The sequence below is a fragment of the Natrix helvetica genome (assembly GCF_964273705.1).
Source record: "Natrix helvetica genome assembly, chromosome: 2".
Lineage (NCBI taxonomy): Eukaryota > Metazoa > Chordata > Lepidosauria > Squamata > Natricidae > Natrix > Natrix helvetica.
Window position 1 is genome coordinate 119,741,130 of NC_138552.1, and position 24,185 is coordinate 119,765,314.

At 42.2% G+C, this 24,185-nt stretch overlaps 1 protein-coding gene across 1 annotated transcript in view; it reads right to left on the reverse strand.

The window, feature by feature from the left end:
• MCM3AP (minichromosome maintenance complex component 3 associated protein) overlaps positions 1 to 24,185 on the reverse strand; it is a 146,491-nt gene that overhangs the window by 25,226 nt on the left and 97,080 nt on the right. Inside the window, exons 21-25 of the mRNA XM_081944009.1 lie at positions 17,190 to 17,343; positions 15,648 to 15,906; positions 10,352 to 10,449; positions 3,937 to 4,327; positions 3,442 to 3,699 (exon numbers count right to left, since the gene is read on the reverse strand). Of these exons, the coding sequence (XP_081800135.1) occupies positions 3,442 to 3,699; positions 3,937 to 4,327; positions 10,352 to 10,449; positions 15,648 to 15,906; positions 17,190 to 17,343 (1,160 nt within the window). The remainder of the gene's footprint in view (positions 1 to 3,441; positions 3,700 to 3,936; positions 4,328 to 10,351; positions 10,450 to 15,647; positions 15,907 to 17,189; positions 17,344 to 24,185) is intronic.

Sequence of the window (24,185 nt, forward strand, 5' to 3'; positions counted from 1 at the left end):
ATGTCGGACCAGATAGCCATTAATTTTCTATATGCTAAACATAACACTTTTTGTAATGCCAATAAACCAGGTTGATGGCTAGCATATATGTTAAGGAAAAAACAAAGATTCCGTAATATAGAGAAAGTAGAATATAAAGGGAAAGAAGTTTTCCAACAGGATATGATTGAAAAGACTTTTTTAGAATTTTACACCAGATTGTATGCTGGTGACAAAATACAAGGGTCAGATATAGACCGATATTTGGAGAAAGAGAAAATTCCTATATTTACAGATGAGCAAAGGGGAAGATTGAATCAACTTGTAGCTGCAGAGGAAATCCTCCTGGCAATTAAGCAGTTAAAATCAGCAAAGCGCCTGGCATAGATGGCCTGACAGCAGTTTATTATAAAAAGTTACAACTAGAAATGATGGAACCTCTTAGGGAACTATTTAATAAAATTCAAATGGAAGGCAGGGCTCCACCATCTTGGAAAACAGCTTTTATTTCATTGATTCCAAAAGAGGAACAGGATCTTACCCAGCCAAAAAACTACAGGCCTATTTCATTACTATAAAATATATAGATATAAAATTTTTGCTAAAATATTGGTAAATAGGTTAATGCCAATTGTGCAACAAACGATTCACAATGATCAGTCTGGCAAATGAAGGCAAATGAAAAGTAATGTAAGACAAATCATTAATATAATGGAATACTTGGGAAAGTATAACCAAGTCCCGGCAGTGCTTCTATTCTTAGATGCGGAGAAAGTATTCAACCAAGTCAATTGGCAATTTTTAATAAAAATACTACAAAAGATGCAGTTCGGAGAGCATTTCATGCAATCTATCAAAGCAATATACCAGAAACAGACAGCACAAATTATAGTTAATGGAGGCTTAACAGAATCTTTTAAAATTGAAAAAGGAACAAGACAGGGGTGTCCCTTGTCTCCATTATTGTTTATCTTAACCCTGGAATTGTTATTGAACAGAATACGTGGGTCTGACGAACTACAAGGAATTAAGACTAGGCACTACGAATATAGAGTAAGAGCATTTGCGGATGACTTTGTTGTAACTTTAACTCAGCCGGGGGAATCAGTTATAGGTCTAATGAATATAATTAACCAATATGGTCAAGTATCTGGGTTCAAAGTAAATCTACGGAAGACAAAGATGGTAGCTAAAAATATGACTGCAAACCAAAAAAAAAAAGAATTAGAAAGAGTAACAGGATGTGAGATAGTAAAAAAGGTTAAATATTTAGGAATTTATATTACAACCTCAAATGGGAAATTATATAAGTACAATTATGAAACATTATGGCATAAAATACAGAGAGAAATGAATAATTGGAAAAAAACTACAATTGTCTTTGCTGGGAAGGAAAGCAGCAGTTAAAATGAATGTTTTGCCTAAGTTTCTATTCCTCTTTCAAATGATACTAATACTTTAAAAAGACGCAAATTTGGAAGAATGGCAGAAAGGTATTAACAACTTTGTTTGGGCAGGAAAGAAACCAAGAATAAAACTTAAAATAATGCAAGATATGCGTGAAAGAGGAGGCTTAAAAATACCTAACCTAAAATTATACTATGAAGCAGCAGTTTTAGCAACAATTAGCGATTGGATCAACCTAGCAGAGGATAGAATATTGAATATTGAGAGTTATGATTTGGTATATGGCTGGCATGCTTACTTAATATATGACAAGAAGGTTGATAAGATCTTTAAAAGTCATATTTTAAGGAATGCCTTACTGCGTGTTTGGAAAAAATATCAACATAGGTTAAACGACACCTATGTGGGGGGTGCCTAGACATGCTATAGAGAATATAAGTATAGAGCAAAAACAAGATCTAACTACATATGCAGAACTCCTTAGTATGGATAGAGGTGCACTGCAGTTGAAATCTTTGAATGCACTAAGAGATGAAAGGGTAATTCAAACCTGGTTCCACTATGGTCAGTTGCAGGCTAGATGGAAAAAAGACCAGAAATCCGGTATTATTCAAAATGAGGATAACTTGATAAAACAAATCAGGGATCAGGGTCAAATGCACATAAAAAGGTTGTATAATGTTATTGATAGAAATAGACTCAGAAACAGAATTAGTTAAAGATTGTATGATAAAATGGGCACAAAATTTTGAAGAACCAATAATGATGGAAACATGGGAAAAGATTTGGGTAAGAAATGTAAAATTTACACAGGCTCAGAACTTGAGAGAGAACTTCTATAAGATGTTGTACAGATGGCATTTAGATCCAAAAAGGCTAGCCTGTATGTATCCAAATTTACAATCTAAATGTTGGAGATGTGACTGTGCTGATGCCACGTACTACCATATTTGGTGGACTTGTAAAAAAGTTAAAGCATTTTGGATAAAAATATGGTGGGTTATTCAAAATATTTTGAAAAAGAGGATAAAGTTCACACCCCAGTTGTTTTTGTTAGGCATAGTTTCAGACTGTACTGTCATAGAGACTAATCTGATCTTGAACCTAGCGACGGCTGCAAGATTGTTGGTGGCGCAATACTGGAAGAAGGAAGAGTTGCCTACTATCCACGAATGGACGTTAAAAGTAGTAAACTTATCAGAGATGGCCAAAATCTCAGCGTATTTGAAGGACCATTTGGATGAGAAGTACAAGCTGGATTGGAGAAGATGTATTGACTATATTCAAAACAAATACCTGACTAAAAAATTCCAGTTAGCTTATGAATGAAGGCATAAAGAACGTTACAATTTATTCAAAGTTAGTTTAATAAAGGGAGAGTTAAAGCACAAGAATAGTAACATGTTAAAATTAGTTAGCTTATGCTAGCGTATGGTTGTTAAATGTTTATACCCTGTATTTTGCTCTGGGAGGTCGTGGGGAGGGAGGGTGGGAAGAGGGAAGGGTAAGGGGGGGTGATAATTGTAAAATTTATTTAAAAAATTTAATAAAAAAAAGAATAATGAGACTTTTAGAGCATAAAAACAATATCCCTCTGTGAGGCTTCTAGAGTTACTACTGAGATGATTTTTAAGTTTGGGTGGGAGTAGTAAATAATAATAAAGTATAATATTAAATTTAAATAAGACTGTGTTTCAAGCCCATGCATTTTTATGAATATTAAGCTGGAAAGGGTTGGACAAGCATTTCCCAAATCAGAGCTACTAAAAATTACTACCAAAAATGTTACCTCGAAACTGGTGGTAACACTGAAAGTTCAAGAGTAGTAGCCTTTGAAACCCTGGTTTCAGTGGAAGAAACATTTGAGAGGAAAAATCAACTTTCTCCATTCCATGCATAATTTTATATATCTTGATCATGCCTCCCCAAATAATGTTTAATGAAAAAACAATACTTTTTCTAAAGTATAGGGTTCCAAAACTAATATATCAAATACAATTTAAAAAGAAATCTGTAACAAAACTGAAAAATTATTGCTCAAATAATTTTTATTACCTGGTGATACTGAAAGGTGAGGAGGGTTCCAGTCTCTCAATTTATGATTAATGCACAATGCCAAGATTTGATCCCAAGGAATTTCCCAAACAGAAGGGCCATCTTTTTCTGCGCTGGCATGCTTCTGATCCTTCCACTTCAAGTAAATGTTGCTCAACAAATTCTCTACCTGAGATTGGAGTATTTCCTGGGTCTGATGAGAGCTAGCTGTTTGGGACACATACTGGAAAATCATGGCACAAACAGGAAGCCAGGGAGCTGTGAGAAGGTGGAACAGAAAACCATTGATTTTACTATGCCAAATTATGGGGAAATCACAGTTTTTATTTTATATCCCAACTTTACTCAGATAAAATGTCTACAAGAAATCTGGGAATGTCCTAACCGAATCATTGCAATTCCTTCGAGACACACATTAACCTATGGCCGCTTATTCAATTTTAAATCTCTATGCACTTTAAAATTGTGATCTGCCCTTAGATAGAAGGCTCTTACCACCGAAAGGAGGAACATCCATTTGTGGAATCTGAAAGGACAGCAGCGCCTTTTTTAGCCATGCAAGATGGCTGGGTTTGTTCCATTGGAGGTGGGGAAGCCACTTGTTGCCTCCAGCCTCTGCAAATTCAGTTACAGGCCAGGACAAATCCCTGAGATCTTCTGAAGTGGCAACTTCAGCCAGAAACTGTATCACACTGTTGTACAGCTCTATTATGATGCCAGGGTCTTGAGAGGGTAACCCAGTCATATGTCTCTCCCACTTATCTTGGTAGAAAGCCTGGGTGAAATTACAGTGAAGGCCATTTTCAAGGTACTGCATGATCGTCTGGCAGCAAAGTCTGATAGACTGTGGACACTGAGTGACCAACCACTGTATTGCCTTAGAGAGCTGTGGATAAAAGCAGAGACAATAAATTCACAATCTGCCAAGAGAAAAGATAAAGTGCAAATCCTGTGTCAAATCCTTCCCAGATTAAGACACTTGCTTAGACTGAAACATTATAGTCCAGTTCTTCTTTTATACTACCGTGCTTCCCTGAAAATCCGACATGTCCTGGAACTAAAGCCATGCCACATTTTTCAGGTGGGCAAAAATATACCCCCCCCCAAATAAGCCCCCTGAACAACCCCCCCCTCCGGCCAGGCAGAGCGACGCTCACCAACCTAGCGGTATCCTGAAGGCACCAAGACGCAGGAACTGTGGGGAACAAAGGTGCTCACGTTGCTTGGCGTCTTCGGGATAACGCTAGGTCGGTGAGCGGAGTTGTGCCCAGCTGGAAAGGGTGTTTGCCGGTGGCTGTTCCCTTCCTCGATCACGCGCCTCCCAGCCTCACGATGCCCTGGCCCAGCTCTCCCTGCGGAGCCAGGGCCCCTCCGCTGCTGCCACCCGCCCTCACCCCCGCCATCCCAGCATGACTTTTTCTGCAGAAGTAGGCTGCCAAGTCTTCCAGCAGTAGCCGCTCTGGGAGTACACTCTATGGTTGTACGCTCTGCCGGCAACCGGCCCACAATTTCTCTCTCTTTCCTCTGCCTTCGTTTACCCCTCCCCATTCTCTCATTTGTTTGGAGTCTCACAAAGATTCATTTCTAGCAACTTTTACTGATATAAAAGGGAGGGTGGCAGGTGGGGGGGGGAGAGACGCCAGGCGCATGTCCTAGAGCTACCGGAGACTGACAGCTCTGTTGCATTCCTTGCCCTTTCGTCCAGGGAAGCCCTTTGTAAAAAAAACCTCATGAGTTCAACTTGCAAGATTTTTTTTACAAGGGGCTTCCCTTGACGAAAGGGCAAGGAACGCAGGGGAGCTGTCAGTTTCCGGTAGCTCTAGGACATGTGCCTGGCATCTCTCTCCCTCCCACTTGCCACCCTCCTCTACTTCAGTAAAAGTTGCTAGAAATGAGACTTTGTGAGACTCCAAACAAATGAGAGAATGTGGGGAGGGAAATGAAGGCAGAGGAAAGAGAGAGAAACAGAAAAGGGAAGCAGGCAGGCAGGCGTTACCATTGCGGGGGGGAGGTATTCTTTTTGCGCTGGAGGTGTGTGGTTGGCCTGCCACCTCCCACTCCACCCCCAATGGTAAAGGCAGCTTGACTGGTTCCATTCCCCAACGTTCCTTTAGCAAGGGGTGGCAGGTTGGGGGAGTGGGAAGCGAGATGCATGTTCTAGAGCTACCGGAGACTGACAGACTCCACTAAGTTCCTTGCCCTTTCATCAAGGGAAGCCCCTTGTAAAAAAACCTCATGAGTTCAACTTGTGAGGGTTTTTTTACAAGGGGCTTCACTGGATGAAAGGGTGAGGAACGCAGCGAGGCTGGACAGGGAGAAGCATGCTTCGCTTCTCCCCCCCACCTGCCACCCCTCGCTAAAGGGATGGTGGGGAAGAGAACCAGGCAGGCTGCCTTTACCATTGGTGCGAAGTGGGCTGTGTTGGGCCGCGAGTTCAAGAAGTTTGATTGAAATCGCGAGGATTTTTTTTTACCAGGGGCTTCCCTGGACACAATGGTGAGGACAGCAACAGACCTGGAAAGGTAAGAGGCGCGCCTCACTTCTTGCCTGCCCCAGAAAATAATCCCTCCCCCTATAATAAGGCCAAGGCCATATTTCGTGGGTCAAAAAAAAATAAGACCCTGTCGGCACGACGGTGCTGAGATCGCAGTCGATATTTCTGCCGCTGAACGGTCCATTTGGACCTAAACTGTCCCGTAGAGATGGTGATTGAGAAGAACACCTCCTGCTGATCTCAGGGACACCGCAAAGTCCCTGAAAGATCCAGGAATAGCCTTTTTTTCCAGCAACAGAAACACAGCTAATGAAGCTGCTGAAGTTGGGACTGCTCCAGAACGGGAAGAAAGCAGAAAAAAAAGTATGTCGAATTGGTGAGGAAATTTTATTATTAAAAAAAGAGACTACCCCCCCCCAAAAAAATTAAGTTAAATTAAAATTGAAGACAGAAGACTGTAAGTGGCGAAATTAATCTACATTAAACTTAGTGTGTTACCCTGTTTCTAATTTTCTCTGTTTTGTATTCCATATTCTCCAATCTCTTTTCAATTCTCTCTGTCACAATTAATAGATTTTGAATTTCAAACATAATCATTTGCAATGTTACAGTTTCTTTTTCCTGCTGAGCCTTTCTTTCAATTTTGCAGACACTGCCATTATATATATAATGCTTGATTGGATAGTTTTTGATCTCTATTTAAGGGTTTTCTCTCTCTTAAGCTTGGAATATAAAGAAGATAATAAGAAGGATTATAAAGAGGGTTGTAACAACAGGAGGAAAAGCAGTTACGCTGCCACTTAGAGACTGGAGGCTGGGTACATTGTTTTTTCTTCTTTCTCTTTGATCACTTTAGATTCAAGGTTCTTTCAGCTTGTTTATTGAGAGTGATAGTAGAAAGAGCACAAGTTGTTTATACAGATGCCTTTTGGGAGTTCTATCACTAGCTATTGGAGGGAAGACAACATTTTGACTTGAAAGATAATAAATGAACCTGTTTGAAGTTTATTAAAATAGCTGTCATCGTTCTAAATACCATGAGGTTGTTGGCCCAGATGACTCTTCTGTGGTGGCATCTGGGACCCTCTCTTTACCACCGTGGCGATTGGTACACACGTTTGTTCTTCGGCAACTCCCTCTTCCGAGGCCTCCCCCTTGGTAGGACTCTTTGTCACCTTAAGTTGGGGATCCTCCTCCAGAGATTGTTTGCCCTTTTCCTCCTCCGAGGCCTCCCCCTTGGTAGGGCACTTCGTCACCTTTTGGGGATCCTCTTCCAGAGGTTGGTGGCCCAGATGACTCTTTTCTGGTGGCATCTGGGACCTTCTTCTTACTGCTGTGGCGGTTGGTGCACACATCTGTGGCATTGGGGCTGGAGCGAAGCACTCTGATGCCCTGTGGACAAGTTGACAGCAATGGTGGCATTTTATTGGCCCCCTGAGGAAAGAAACCTGGTTACATCTCTAAACTTCAGAACCTCCTCATCACATTGGACTGCTCTCCAATTTGCAGCTTCCCCCGTGGTAAACCCTTCTTCCCTTGTGGAGATTGCTTCTCTGTAGGAAGGTGGGGTAAGAACCTTTTGGGGCATTGCAGGTGCACAATTTGCCGCCATCCATCCTGCAGGCCTCCCTTTGGTAATACCTTCTTCTCTTTTTGAGATTGCTTCTCTGTAGGAAGGTGGGGTAAGAATCTTTTGGGGCATTGTAGGGGAGACTGGAACCGGTGGGGAGGTCAATCCCTCGGTTGGCCACTGCCCAGTTTTCTGCCATGGTGTCAACTGCTGAGGGAGGGCAGGTGCCCACTGGCATTCCTCCCATCCATGACCTGGGGTTAAGACCCATCCCGGGGTTGCCTGATTCACATGTTTCAGTTCAACCAATGATGGCTGGCTAGGGGGGGTTATGTGCCAAGGACCCTCCTGCTGGCTTGGAGGAGTTATGGGCCAAGTAGGTGCCCTCTGCTGGCTTGGAGCATTTTCCCATGTTGATGGAGAAGGAGGTGCTCAGTGGCATCTTATCCATCCATACTCTGGGAAGAAAACCCAATCTGGTGGTGCTTCATTCACTGGTTCCAGCCCAATTTGTGGCTGGCAAGTGAAAGATGCTGGCCAAATCCCTTCTTGCTGGCTGGGTTGAAATTCCCATTTTGATAGGGAATCTGTCTCCCACTCAGTTGCAGGGTAATAGGTCATTTCATTTATTGCTGTCTGGAAGGAGTCAAAATCTCCACTCCAGATTTTTTTCCAAGCCTTGCTTCCAAGTTGGGGGGAAGGAGGGGGAGCACACTCATGTTTAGTTGTCGAAAATGGTCCGGGAAGCCCTTCAGAGATGATTGCGTGGGAATGGCTTGGATCTCCATTCCTTTCATCTTCTAGTTCTCCTCTAACCGGGTGTAGAAAAAGTATTTTCCAGCCCACTCCATCCTCTTGCCAGATGCAATAATTCTTGAAGCAGAATTCCTTTGCCTTTGAAGTTAGCAGAGAAGCATCGGCTCTCAGCTTCTTATCACCAAAAACTTACTCATAATTGTTCGCTGATATTTTACGCTGTCCCGGTCAGCGTTCGGAATTCATCACCTCCTCACCAGCCCCCCCCCCCTGTGAGGGGGGTGCTAGTGATTTATTTTAAAGAGAGAGTTGGAATAATGTCATCGTTGTAAATACTATGCATGAAATCAATCAGAGACCAAGGCAGAATCATCCTTAAAGTTCCAATTTAATCATACAGGCAAGTTAGCACGTCTATGGAATTCCAACTCTGATCTTCTTCCTGGAATTCCACCCAGTTGAAAGTTCATGATCTATCCCCATACCCACAAATCCATCACATGTTCCAATCATCATCTTCCACACTGGCATCTACACCCCTCTGCTTCCGGTCAGGTGTCGAGGTGCGGAGACAAAAGATGACCTTGAGCTTCTAGAAAGAATGACAACAAAACATTCCACAATCCTACTCCTTTCTATTCCCCACTCCCAACTACTACACTAATGAAACAGCATAGAAAAATAATAGAAAGTGTGGCAGGCCAAAGATCCTAAAAGAAACATAACTACAGGCCTGACAATAACCTTGAACTCTATAATGGCAGTGTCTGCAAAATTGAAAGAAAGGCTCAGCAGGAAAAAGAAACTGTAACATTGCAAATGATTATGTTTGAAATTCAAAATCTATTAATTGTGACAGAGAGAATTGAAAAGAGATTGGAGAATATGGAATACAAAACAGAGAAATTTGATGGAGAAACTGAGGATGTTTATCAAATGAAGAAAGTGGAGGACAGAGTTCAAAAGATGGAAGAAAAAATGAGCAAAGAGATAAGAAAACTGTGGATATTGACAAGAAAGTGAGCATGGTTGGTAATGGCAAGAGCAGAATATGGAAAGGGGAGATAGATGGATTGGAACTTTACCCTAGACATCAAAGCACAGAAGAAGAAAAGAGAAAAATTGACGGAGATAAGGAGAGAAATCTTGACAGAAGCACTAGCGATAACCAAAGATAAGCTGATAGAAAGAACAGATGCTGGGTTTCAAGTTTTTATGAGATACGAAAGGAACAACATGTTGCGAAGAGAAGTTTATACAAGATTTATTAAGAAAGTAACTAGAACATTAATGCTACAAATGGCAAGAGATATAAGACTGTACTGTTACTGGAAAGATACAGGTTGATGCAATGAAAATGTATAATAAAAATTAAGCTAAATTTAGTTTACTAGTAGTATGTATAAAATGAAGTGGCAATAGCTATAGTTAAATAATGATTAATAATGATAACAATACATATAGATATATTAGTTTGATAATATGAACTTTTATATAAACAACCCGTGGAGAATATGAGAGGTTTAAAAGCTTTATCTAGAATATGTTATAAAGATGTATTGTGATTGGACGATTTTAGGATGATTTAATAGAATGTTATAATATAATCCTATTCTAGATTTTGAATATTATATATAAAAGGATGTAAAAACAATTATAGTCAAATTAAGGTTGAGATATAATAATCGTGATATACATGAATGTAGGGGAATTTAAAACATGCGATTTGATATGAAAAGCAGGTGATGACTATGGAAGAGATGCATGGAAATACTGTAACCAACTGACACACTTTCTACAATTTGTAATGGAAGATGGTTTTTTTTAATGTTTGTTTCTCTTTGTTCAAAAATAGATAAAAATGTTTTTTTTAAAAGAATAATGTTCTCCTATTATAACAGCTGAAATATGCATGACAAAGTTCAGTTCCATGTATGGGTGCCTATGGTGCATCTGTCAATAATTTCTTAAAAGAACTGTGATCTTTTCAGGAATCATACAGCTGCCCTTTGTTGCTGCAATTGGTTCCTGGAAAAAGACATGTTTGTTCTGGCCATGGTTTACAAACTTCATCCATAAAAAGTTCTTACCTTGCGGGAACCCTGCAAATCATTGACAGAATCTGGGATTTCAACAACACTGTAGTTTGATATAAGTTTAGCTGAAATCAAGTCAGGCAGCATCAAACCTTTGAAAACAAAAAGTTGCACTTTATTCATATAATGCAGAGAATAAAGAGGATGATCTTGATGGAGGGAGAGGAGTTTTACTGCCAAGGCAACCAGTAAACACTGTTTAAACTCAGATGAGGAGGGACAGTTATGAAAACATCTCAAACAGACACTTCCCTAATTCGTATGATATATACAGGTACTCCTTGACTTATGACCACAGTAATGCAGTTGTTAAGTGAGTAGCACTCCATTTTATGACCTTTCTTGCCATGGTTATTGAGTGAATCACTGCAGTTGTTAAGTGAATCATGAGGTCATTAAGTGAATTTGTATTTCCCTGTTGCCTTTCCTAGTCAGCTAGGAAAATCACAAATTGCGATCACATGATCCTGGGATTCTGCAACTATCATAAAAACATGCCAGTTTCCAAGAACCCAAATTTGGATCATATAACCATGGGAATGCTGGATTGGTTGCAGGTGTGAAAACCAATCATAAATCACTTTCTTCATTGCTGTTGTAACTTCAAACAAACTGTTGTAAGTCAAGGAGTGTGTTAGGGTTCTAAATACCATGCAGAAATAAATCATTGTCCAAGGCAAAACATCCTTAAAGGTCCAATTTATTCTACAGGCATGTTAGCACCTCTATGGAAAATTCCAACTCTGAATTACATCCTGAAATTCCACCCAGTTGAAAGTTCATGATCTATCCCCACACCCACAAATCCATCACATGTTCCAATTATCATCTTCCATGCTGGCATCTACACCCCTCTGCTTCCGGTCAGGTGTCGAGGTGCGGAGACAAAAGATGACATTGGCTTCTATAAAAGAATGTCAACAATCCATTCTACAATCCTACTCCTTTCTATTCCCCCCTCCCAACTACTACACTATTGAAACAGCATAGAAAATTATAAGAAAGTGTGGCAGGCCAAAGATCCTAAAAAGAACATAACTACAGGCCTGACAGGCGGCCTCTCCTCAAAAGAAAAACGGTTCCTGCAAAGAGAATAACATAAAAGTTAACATAACAAAATTAACCACCTCTTCTCCACCCAGGGGAACCCTTTGACTTTTCGGGAAACTTCCCATTGAATTGCTTTACTAAATTCTCCACTTTTAGGTTCCCACTGTTCACCTAAATAGCTTCAGACCAAGGGTAACCCTTCCAATGCACTAAGTACTGTAAGCGACCCCTATTCAGCCTGAAATCTACAATTTTTTCCACCTCAGTTTGTGTTTCCCCTTCTATCACTACAGGAGGAGATTGAGCTTGGGTGGATGCTCTTCTGTTAGACCCAATTACTGATTTCAACAAGCTACAATGAAATTCTGTGTCAATTTCCCCTAGACGTCTGGGTAGACTGAGTTGAACTGTAACTGGGTTAACTATCTTCACTATTGGGAATGGACCTAGAATTTTTGGACCCAATTCCTTGCTAGGCATTTCTAATCTTATGTATTTGGTAGATACAAAAACATTGTCCCCCACACGGTAGGGGTTTTGGAGCGAGCGATGTTGATCATCTTGCTTCTGGTAGGCTTCTGCCGCAACTGCTAGAGCCTTCTTCGTATTCTCCCATCCTTTCTTTAGCATGTCCATCCATTCACTCAAAGACATGAAGGAAGGAGGTTCTCTAGGCAGCTCAGGCATGGCAACAACTCCCATGCCACTGGTAATCTGGAAACCTGCTAATCCAGTGCTGCTGTGGACCGCATCGTTGTACGCCACTTCGGTGAAGGGTAGCAAGTCCGACCAGTGTCGTGCTGATAGTCCACAAAACACCTGATGTATTGTTCCACCACCGCATTGGCTCCCTCTGCTGCGCCGTTCATGCTGGGATGAATCTCTGAGCTCAGTTCTTGTGTGGACCCAATGGATCTCAGGACCTCTCTCCAGAACTTGGCTGTGAACTGGACTCCGCGGTCTGAAATGATCCTCTTGGGTACTCCGTGCAGGCGATAAATGTGTTTCACAAACATTTCCGCTAATTCATTTGCGGATGGCAATCCTGAGCAAGCAATGAAGTGTGCCTGCTTAGAAAACAAATCAATAACAGTCCAAATTACTTTATGCCCACTGCTGTCTGGGAGTTCCACGATGAAGTCCATTGCGACCTCTTCCCATGGCCGTTTAGGGCTCTCTGCTGCAGGTGCTGTAGGTTCTGGGCTCTTGGATTCAATCATCCACGGCTGGCCTTATTCCTCCTCCGAGGCCTCCCACTTGGTAGGACTCTTCGCCACCTGAAGTTGGGCATCCTCTTCCAGAGGTCGGTTGGGCATTTCCCCCTCCGAGGCCTTCCCCTTAGTTGGACTCTTTGTCACCTTCAGTTGGGGATCCTCCTCCGGAGATTGTTTGCCCTTTTCCTCTTCCGAGGCCTCCCCCTTGGTAGGACACTTTGTCACCTTAAGTTGGGGATCCTCTTCCAGAGGCTGTTGGCCCAGATGACTTTTCTGTGGTGGCATCTGGGGCCCTCTCTTTACCACCATGACGATTGGTACACACATTTGTTCTTCGTCAATTCCCTCCTCCGAGGCCTCCCCCTTGGTAGGACTCTTTGTCACCATAAGTTGGGGATCCTCTTCCAGAGGTTGTTGGCCCAGATGACTCTTCTGTGGTGGCATCTGGGACCCTCTCTTCACCGCCGTGGTGGTTGGTGTGCACGTTTGTGGCATTGGGGCTGGAGCCAAGCACTCTGACGCTCTGTGGCCACCTTGACAACAATGGTGGCATTTAATTGGGCCCCACGAGGAATGGAACCTAGTTACATCTCTAAACTCAGGAACCGTTTCATCACACTGCCTTGCTCTCCAACTTGCAGCTTCCCCCTTGGTAAACCCTTCTTCCATGGTGGAGATTGCTTCTCTGTAGGAAAGTGGGGTAAGAACCTTTTGGGCATTTGCAGATGCACCTTGTCCCGCTTCCCATCTTGCAGGCCTGGCTTTGGTAATCCCTTCTTCCATGTTGGTGATTGCTACTCTGTAGGAAGGTGGGTTAAGAACCACTTGGGGCCTTGCAGGCGCACATTTTCCCGCCATCCACACTGCAGGCCTCTGGTAATCCCTTCTTCCATGGAGATTTCTTCTCTGTAGGAAGGTCTGGTAAGAACCTTTTTGGGCCTTGCAGAGAAGACTGGAACCGGTGGGGAGGTCAATCCCTCAGTTGGCCACTGCCCAGCTTTCTGCCATGGTGCCATCTGCTGAGGGAGGGCAGGTGCCCACTGGCATCCCTCACACCCATGACCTGGGGTTAAGACCCTTCCCGGGGTCGCCTGCTTCACAGGTTGCAGCTCAACCAATGATGGCTGGCTAGGGGGTTTTATGTGCCAAGGACCCTCCTGCTGGCTAGGAGGAGTTATGGGCCAAGTTGGTGCCCTCTGCTGGCTTGGAAGAGTTATGGGCCAAGTAGGTGCCCTCTGCTGGCTTGGAGCATTTCCCCATGCTGATGGCAAAGGAGGTGGCCAGTAGCATCTCTTCCATCCAAATCCTGGGAAGAAAGCCCAATCTGGTTTTGCTTCGTTTACTGGTTGCAGCCCCATTTGTGGTGTCTTGCAAGTGAAAGATGCTGGCAAAATCCCTTCTTCCTGCCTCCTTTGAAATTCCCATTTTGAAAGGGAATCTTTCTCCCAGTTAGTTGCAGGGTAATAAGCCATTTCATTTATTGCCGTCTGGAAGGAGCCCAAGCCTCCGTTCTAGGGGTTTTTTTCTTTTTTTTCTCCAAGCCTTGCTTCCAAGCTGGGGGGAAGGAGGGGAAGCATGCACTCACGTTTTGCTGAAGAAGTGTGGTCTGAGACCTTCCTTTGTCTTGTCGTGTCTCCACCTGCATTCCTGCAGATGCAATTAAACTGGAAGCCGCATTCCATTGCCTTTGAAGTTCCGCACTCAGCTTCTTATCACCAAAAGCTTCTCATTAATCCTTCGCTGATATTTACGCTGTCCCAGTCAGCGTTGGGAATGCCGCGACCCCCATCACCAGCTCTTCCATCACCAGCCCTTCCCCCTTGAGAGGGGGAGAGTGCTAGTGAATTATTTTAAAGGGGAGAGTTGGAATAATGTTAGGGTTCTAAATACCATGCAGAAATAAATCATTGTCCAAGGCAAAACATCCTTAAAGGTCCAATTTATTCTACAGGCATGTTAGCACCTCTATGGAAAATTCCAACTCTGAATTACATCCTGAAATTCCACCCAGTTGAAAGTTCATGATCTATCCCCACACCCACAAATCCATCACATGTTCCAATTATCATCTTCCATGCTGGCATCTACACCCCTCTGCTTCCGGTCAGGTGTCGAGGTGCGGAGACAAAAGATGACATTGGCTTCTATAAAAGAATGTCAACAATCCATTCTACAATCCTACTCCTTTCTATTCCCCCCTCCCAACTACTACACTATTGAAACAGCATAGAAAATTATAAGAAAGTGTGGCAGGCCAAAGATCCTAAAAAGAACATAACTACAGGCCTGACAGAGTGCCTGTAAAAGAGGGAAGAAGGGAAGCACATTTAGATTTGCAAGAATCTGTTGCCATAGCAATCTTAATAAAAATATTTTAGGTGTATGTAGCATCTAGGGCTGATCCACAACTTCTTATCCTCCCTAGATATGCACAGGAAGAAACAGGGACAACTATATAAACTGTCTAAGCTAGAGGTAAGTAATCTTTAAAGGTTTAAGTATATCAAATGCTAGGAGACAGATTAATTAGCATGTTTGTGTACATGTTTATGTAATTTGCTCTCCCTCACATATAGATGCACATAGAAAACTTTTCATATAGTCTCATATGCAGCTTCTCACTACATGATCTGCACTCATGTACAAACCTTTCCTCCACTCAAGATAGAGAACTAGCTTCACCTGAATGAGAACCACAGAACTTCCTTTCCCTTTCCTAGTCCCCTGCAAACTTCAGCACTTAACACAAGCGCTCTACTAGGTAAAAGGTGAAAAATGAGAGCCTCAGCTGGTACTTACGGAGGCTCAGTACTAGCCAACTCCTTTTTAAAGGGAAAATACCAACCAATATTATCATCCATCTAAAAAACTTATTCTGAGAAGATTCAGCTCTAGCTTTCCTTGACAAAAGCCTAGATTTTCTATTTGGAGTTCTAAACTCTACATTATTTATAAGCTAATTAAATTTGTTTCTATCTTGAATATTACCATAAATGACTTATATTAGTTCAAAGTTCTTTACATACCTTCCTCTACTTCCTTTTTCATAGTCTTATTTCCAAGACTGGGCACAAGAACCACAAGAGGTAGTTTTGGTTGGAAAGGTATTACTTGAAAGAGACGTTTCAGCTGAAGTAAGGCTGAAAGCCAATATACATCTTCCTCTGCAGGATCATCACTTCTTACTTGAGGCGAAAGAAGAAGAAGGAGTCCACTAGTTCCAAGTAGTTCTTTCAAAGTTTCTGGATCGTCAAGTTCAGAAGTGACAAGTGTTCCACAAGCCACCTAAACAGGATATGGAAAACAATTTATTTCCATTTATAGAAAGAGCAAAGAAGGGCCCACTTTAAAATTCAGAAGCATTCTTCAAAGTCTGCAGTAAAGTTTTGTGAATAAAAGAGTTCTCAAAACATTACAAGTCCAAGGATTCAGATTTTTAATACTTTCAAATATAATTTTTTTAAACATTCAGATGAGAGTTTATTTTTACTTTATATTTCCAAACCACTTGTCTCCCTCAAAAAAGGGCACTAATAGCTGAAATAAAGCCTGGTGCAAACTTACTTTCTTCTAATCTCATATTTCTTAGTAAGATTTAAACCAATGTTTCCCAGCCTTAGCCATTTCTGGGCGCATCTCACCTCATACATCCCTGCGACCAATCCGCTCTCACAGGGAGGGACTCCTCCGGGTGCCGTCCACTAAGCAGTGTCAACGGGCGGCGCCCAGGAGCAGAGCCTTCTCTGTGATGGGCCCAACACTCTGGAATGACCTCCCCCCCGATATTAGAACTACCACCGACCTCCGCTCCTTCCGACAGAAGCTTAAGACCCACCTGTTCCAATTACCTGGCTTAACTGATTTATAATCCCATTTTAACCTCCTGGCAAACATCTTATTGGGTAATTTTTAAGGGTATTTTAATGTTTATGTGTATTTTATCTTAAATATTGTACAGTCCACATCCTACCTCCTCCGTGTACCTATTTGTATATTTAATGTATAGCTATATTTTGTATTACTGTTTTAATATGACTGTACACCGCCGAGTCCTGTTTAGGAAAGGGTGCGGTTTATAAATTAAAGTTTATTTATTTATTTATATGTTCAACTTCCAGAATTCCACTGCCAACATGGCCATTAATAAGAATTCTGGCAGGTGAAGTCCATACCCTTGGAAATGGCCATGGTTGGAAGACATTGATTTAAGCCCATCAGTCTTGAAATGAATCAAAATTCTGAGAGTTCCTATGGCTGTAGGTGAACTTAAACCTGAGTCTTCCTAGCCCTTAATTACTAACCCAGACTTAAGTTCTCATGCTTCTGTTTTTGAACCTCTCTTTTGCTCTGGCATAGCTGAACTAAAAGTAGCAATCAATCCACAGGCTCTGTTCAAGACCCTCTTCTCTGATTATGGATTTCAATTCTTTACCTATGCCCTGCCTTCCCACAATATTTGAATTACTACAGCTACTTTAAGTACGGAACGGCACTGTCTTTGCCCAAAAGAATGTGTTTTAGACTATCTGTCAAGATAGTGGCATCAGAAAATTATTACTTGAGCAGACCTTTATGCACACATTAAGACAGGTTTCTTGATCTTCTTGTGACTGGAGAGATGTATGCAGTGCAAGTGTCTGAATTCTGCTATTTGTCTGGGATGCAGATTCCTCTTCATTTCTGCTGATTTGAAATTTAGCTTTCAACCATTCCATTAGAATTCTATAATCAGAAAAGAAATAAGTACTTTCAGAACTGTATCATAGATTTGATTCCTAGCACTATGTCCAATTAAAATGTTAAATATTTGTTATCATACAAAAACCGTTAATTTATCAAATGGTATAAGATGATGAAGATATATTTAATTAATATTAGACTTCGAAGCACTGATTAAAATCAGCTTATGAAAATAAATCTATAGAACCTGCAATAGTAGCGTGCAATGTGAACAACATTAACTCGTTAATTTCAAACACCCCAAAAATCACTGAAGAGGCTCAACTTTATCTGGACTATTTATAGTTCTATTCCACATGATTTGCAGTTGCAATGTGTATTTTCTCTGCTGTATTTTTGTATTCTTGTGTATTTTTTGTATTTTCTCAATTTGGTAATTTGGTTAAAAAAACAGTCTCTAGTCCCATTCATGCTTACTCTCAGAAAAAAAATCCTTACTAGGTTTAAGGGGATTCAAAGAATCCTAAGTTAAGCAACCAATTAGTATTACTTGACTTTATTGATTGTATATATGGTATAAATATACCATAGCCTTTACTTTTCCAGTCTAAGAATTTTGTGCTGAGAAAAGACAAGAAAGGAAACATTGTGCTGTATTATAGAGAAGAAAAAAAAGGACACTATAGTGTGAGAATGGGCGTTGGTGCTTACCTGATACACCCTTTCTCAGGATGGTGGAGATAGCATTCATGCATGGGTTAACTCTGTCATTATCCAATAGAACTGAGTCTATGAAGTGTAATATCACAGCTCCTGAGGAAGCTCCTCCCAGCTTTTGACGAAGTTGAATGGTAGACTGCTGTACTGTATTTGACTGATTTATGATGCCCATCTCTCCTCCTGACTACTCATTGGTTCTAGGTCCGCACAAAGAAAAAAAGGGTGGGGATGGATGCTATCTCCACCATCCTAAGAAAGGGTGTATCAGGTAAGCACCAACACCCATTCTCCAGTTGGTAGAGATAGCATCCATGCATGGGACATACCAAAGTCTGGCTTCTCCAACAGGAGGGATTGTGCATTGACCTAGGGTCCATGCATGGAAAGAACCTGCTGCAATACCCATCGACCAAATTCAGCCTCTGCTGATGCATATTTATCGAGCTTGTAGTGACAGACAAATGGAGATGGAGTGGTCCACGTGACTGCCCTGCAGATCTCCTCCACCAAGGCCTGGGTTGTCCACACCAAAGAAGTGGCTGTACTGCGTGTTGAGTGTGCTGTGACGTTCAAAGGCGGAGTCAGGGCATGTGCTGAGTGTCAGCGTTCCAAATGCCATGCATGAAATCAATCAGAGACCAAGACAGAATCATCCTTAAAGTTCCAATCAAAGCATACAGGCATGTTGGCAACGTACTGTGGAATTCCAACTCTGATTCTCTTCCTGGGATTCCACACAGTTGAAAGTTCATGATCTATCCCCACACCCCATAATCCATCACATGTTCCAATCATCATCTTCCACGCTGGCATCTACACCCCTCTGCTTCCAGTCAGGTGTCGAGGTGCGGAGACAAAAGATGACCTTGAGCTTCTAGAAAAGAATGACAACAATACATTCCACAATCCTACTCCTTTCTATTCCCCCCTCCCAACTACTACACTAATGAAACACATAGGAAATTATAAGAAAGTGTGGCAGGCCAAAGATCCTAAAAGGAACATAACTACAGGCCTGACAGGCAGCCTCTCCTCAGAAGAAAAATGTTTCCTGAAAAGAAAATAACATAAAAGTTAACATAATAAAATTTAACCACCTCTTCCTCCCCCAGGCCTACCCTTTGACATATCGGGAAACTTCTCATGGAATTGTTTTACTAACTTCTCCACTTTAAGGTCCCCACTGTTCACCCAAGTAGCTACAGACAAAGGGTAACCCTTCCAATGCACTAAGTACTGTAAGCGACCCCTATTCAGCCTCGAGTCTACAATTTCTTCCACCTCAGATTGTGTTTCCCGTTCTATTACTAGAGGAGGAGGGTGAGCTTGGGTGGATGCTCTTATGCTAGACCCAATTACTGGTTTCAACAAGCTACAATGAAATTCTGGGTCAATTTTCCCTAGACGTCTGGGTAGACTGAGTTGAAATGTAACTGGGTTAACTATCTTCACTATTTAGAATGGACCTAGAAAATTTGGACCAAGTTCCTTACTAGGCATTCCTAATCTTATGTATTTGGTAGATAAAAAAAACTTTGTCCCCCCACGGAAGGGGTTTTGGAGCGAGCGATGTTCCTCAACTTGCTTCTTGTAGGCTTCTGCCACAACTGCTAGAGCCTTCTTCGTATTCTCCCATCCTTTCTTTAGCGTGTCCATCCATTCATTCAAAGACATGGAGGAAGGAGGTTCTCTAGGCAACTCAGGCATGGCAACAAATTCCATGCCACTGGTAATCTGGAAAGGAGTAAATCCTCTGCTGCTGTGGACCGCATCATTGTACGCCACTTCGGCGAAGGGTAGCAAGTCCGACCAGTTGTCTTGCTGATAGTCCACAAAACACCAGATGTATTGTTCCACCACCGCATTGGCTCCCTCTGCTGCGCCGTTCATGCTGGGATGAATCTCTGAGCTCAGTTCTTGTGTGGACCCAATGGATCTCAGGACCTCTCTCCAGAACCTGGCTGTGAACTGGACTCCGCGGTCTGAAATGATCCTCTTGGGTACACCGTGCAGGCGATAAATGTGTTTCATGAACATTTTCGCTAATTTCTTTGCGGATGGCAATCCTGAGCAAGCAATGAAGTGTGCCTGCTTAGAAACCAAATCAATAACTGTCCAGATTACTCTATTCTCACTGCTGTCTGGGAGTTCCACGACGAAGTCCATTGTGACCTCTTCCCATGGTCGGTTAGGGCTCTCTGCTGCAGGTGCTGTAGGTTCTGGGCTCTTGGATTCAATCATCCCTGGCTGGCCCTTTTCCTCCTCCGAGGCCTCCCCCTTGGTAGGACTCTTCGGCACCTGAAGTTGGAGATCCTCTTCTAGAGGTCGTTTGGGCTTTTCCCCCTCCGAGGCCTTCCCCTTGGTAGGACTCTTTGTCACCTTAAGTTGGGGATCCTCCTCCGGAGATTGTTTGCCCTTTTCCTCCTCCAAGGCCTACCCCTTGGTAGGACACTTCGTCACCTTAAGTTGGGGACGTCTTCCAGAGGTTGTTGGCCCAGATGACTCTTTTGTGGTGGCATCTGGGGCCCTCTCATTACCACCATGGTGATTGGTACACACATTTGTGGCATTGGGGCTGGAGCCAAGCACTCTGACGCTCTGTGGCCACGTTGACAGCAATGGTGGCATTTTATTGACCCCCATGAAGGAAGGAACCTAGTTTCATCTCTAAACTTAGGAACCTCTTCATCACATTGGCTTGCTCTCCATCTTGCAGCTTCCCCCTTGGTAAACCCTTCTTCCATGGTGGAGATTGCTTCTCTGTAGGAAGGTGGGGTAAGAACCTTTTGGGGCATTGCAGTTGCACCTTGTCCCGCTTCCCATCCTGCAGGCCACTCTTTGGTAATCCCTTCTTCCATTTTGGAGATTGCTTCTCTGTAGGAAGGTGGGGTAAGAACCATTTGGGGCATTGCAGGGGAGACTGGAACCGGTGGGGAGGTCAATCCCTTGGTTGGCCACTGCCCAGTTTTCTGCCATGGTGCCATCTGCTGAGGGAGGGCAGGTGCCCTCTGGCATCCCTCCCATCCATGACCTGGGGTTAAGACCCATCCCGGGATTGCCTGATTCACAGGATGCAGCTCAACCAATGATGGCTGGCTAGGGGGTTTTATGTGCCAAGGACCCTCCTGCTGGCATGGAGGAGTTATGGGCCAAGTAGGTGCCCTCTGTGGCTTGGAGCATTTTCGAGGTGGAGACCATCCTATCTGAGTGGAAGACGCACAGATCATCCCTGACGGACAGGGCCGCCAATTCTGAAATCCGCCTTGCCGAAGTGACAATGACTAGAAAAGCCACCTTCAGGGTTAGATGTTGTAAGGAGACAAACCTCAGTGGCTCGAATGGAAGCTCAGTAAGAAAGTCCAGGACTTTGGCAAGTTCCCAAGTCAGGAACCTGTGGGCAACAGGGGCAATCTGAGCCTCGTGGGGCCAGATAGGATCATTGAGGCCTCTAACTGCGTTGGCAACAAGGGGCTGTTGTGGCAGTGCCTGCGCCAGTCGCAGTGGCGTCAGGGGCAACTGCGACGGCATTAGAAGAAGCGGCAGTGGTGAGGGCCAGCAGCAGAGATCTGTTTGTCACAGTGCTCTCTCGGCGGAGCCTTTATATATATATGTAGTTTTTACATTTAAAACAATGCAATGCCGCGGAGTCGGGGTGATCATATATTCACATTATGTACAGCTAGTTTCAACCATTAACAGTTATTCTACTTAATACATTGTCTGTCCTTCTGTTCGATCACAATATATACATTTGTTCCAGTCTTGTCATCTTAACTTATACCAGTCATAAAATCCATTCCATACCTCAAAATATTCTGATTCCCCTTTATTTTTAAGTTCCAAAGTGAGCCTATCTGCTTCTGCACAGGCCAACACTTTTCTGATTATATCTAGCTCTGATGGCGTATTTTCTTTTTTCCAATGCTGTGCATAGGTTATGTGCGCTGCAGTCAGTATATGTATAATTAGATAGAGTGTATCTTTCTTAAACCCCTCCGGTATTATGCCTAGGAGAAAAGTTTCTGGTTTAAACATCATTTGTTCTCCCACCATTTGTTCTAACCATGATTGGATCATTTTCCAATATTTTTTTGCCTCATTGCACGTCCACCACATATGATAGAAAGTGCCTGGTGTTTTTTTACACTTCCAACAATTTGGGGCCAGATTTTTGAACATTTTAGAAAGCCGTGCTGGCGGGAGATGCCATCTGTAGAACATCTTGTAAAGGTTTTCTTTATGCGCCGTAGCCAATGTTAATTTCTGATTAAGTATCCAAAGTTTTTCCCACTTAGCCAGTTCCACATTGTAACCGAAATTTTTCACCCAGGCGACCATGGTTTCTTTGACATGTTCTTCCTCTAGTTTATATTCCAACAAAAATCTATACAGCACTTTGATCAATCTGTTTTCTGTCTGTATCAACAGTTTATCTAATATTGTGTAGTCTTTGGCAATACCTTCATTCTTCCTATCCTGTGCATACCTTGATTGTATCGGTAAATAAGACCACCATTCTACTTGTATTCCTTGTGATGTCAATTCTGATCTAGTTTTGATCTCCCCCTGCCTGTTCAATAGCTCTTTATATGTGACTTTATTTTCCACGCTAATTAAATTTGGGTGTATGTATGCTTCCATCGTAGATAGCCAAATAGGTATTTTGGTATAGTGGTCATGTTTAATTTTGTTCCATATTATTAACAGAGATTGTCTAATATAATGTCTACTAAAGTATTTGTGTGCAGATCCTTTTTCATACCAGAGGAAAGCATGCCAGCCTGCTTGGAGGTCATGGCCTTCCAATTTGAGTAATCTTTTATTTCTCAACATTATCCATTCCCTTAGCCATGTTAATATGGCAGCAGTATAATAGAGTTCCCAATCTGGTACGCCAAATCCTCCCTTTTCCTTAGTGTCTTGCATAGCCTTAAGTTTTATTCTTGGTTTTCTTCCCTGCCAGATAAATTTTGAGACCAATTGGTTCAAATCTTTGAAGACACCTTTTTCTAATTTAATGGGTATATTCTGAAATAGGAAAAGAAATTTTGGTAATATATTCATTTTTATAACTGCAATCCTGCCCATCAGGGACAGTTGTAGGTTTTTCCATCTTTCTAGATCCTTCTTAGTTTTATTAATCAGATTGGTATAATTGTCTTCTTTGATGGTCACACACCTCGCAGATACATGTATACCAAGATATTTAACTTTTTTGACAATTTGGATACCCAATTTCTTCGTTAACTCCTCTTTTGCTTTTGATTTTATATTTTTAGTCAGCATTTTGGTCTTTGTCATATTTATCTTTAGACCCGCTATTTTCCCATACTCTGTCAGTTCCTCAATGAGTTTCGTACCAGACTTCATAGGGTCTTCTAGCACAAACACTAGATCATCCACAAAGGCCTGTAACTTAAATTGCTCCTTTTAAATTTCTAGTCCCATTATCTGTACCTCTTTACGCTATTCCAGGCTAGTACTTCTAGGGTTAGTATAAACAACAGGGGGGATAGGGGCAACCTTGTCTTGTACCCTTCTGGATTACAATGCTTTGTGTTAGTTCACCATTGATTATTACTTTGGCTTTTTGGTTTGTATAAATTGCTCTGATCGTGTTTATAAATTTATCCCCACAATCCATGTATTCTAATTGTTGGTGCAAAAATTCCCAGTTGACATTATCAAATGCCTTTTGGGCATCGAGAAAGATTAGTGCAACCTGTTTGTCATTGTGCACTTCATAATATTCAAGAATGTCCAACATAATTCTCATATTGTTTTTAATTTGTCTTCTGGAGAGGAATCCGTTTTGATCTGTATGGATGAACGATGTAAGCAATTTTTTCAGCCTTTCTGCTATTATTGAGGCAAAGATTTTGTAGTCTGCATTTAGCAGTGATATTGGTCTGTAGTTTTGTATAAACACCTGGTCTGTGTCCGCCTTGGGTAATAGTACAATGTTAGCCTCTGTCCATGATAACGGTGTCTTCGCCTCTTTCAACACAGCGTTGTAGACTTCCAACAACGTTGGGACAAGTATATCCTGGAATTCTTTATAAATTTCCGCTGGCAACCCATCTGGCCCTGCAGCTTTTTATTCTTTTGTCTTTGTATGGCCTCAGTTATCTCTGATGTTTTAATGTCTTCATTGAACATGTCCT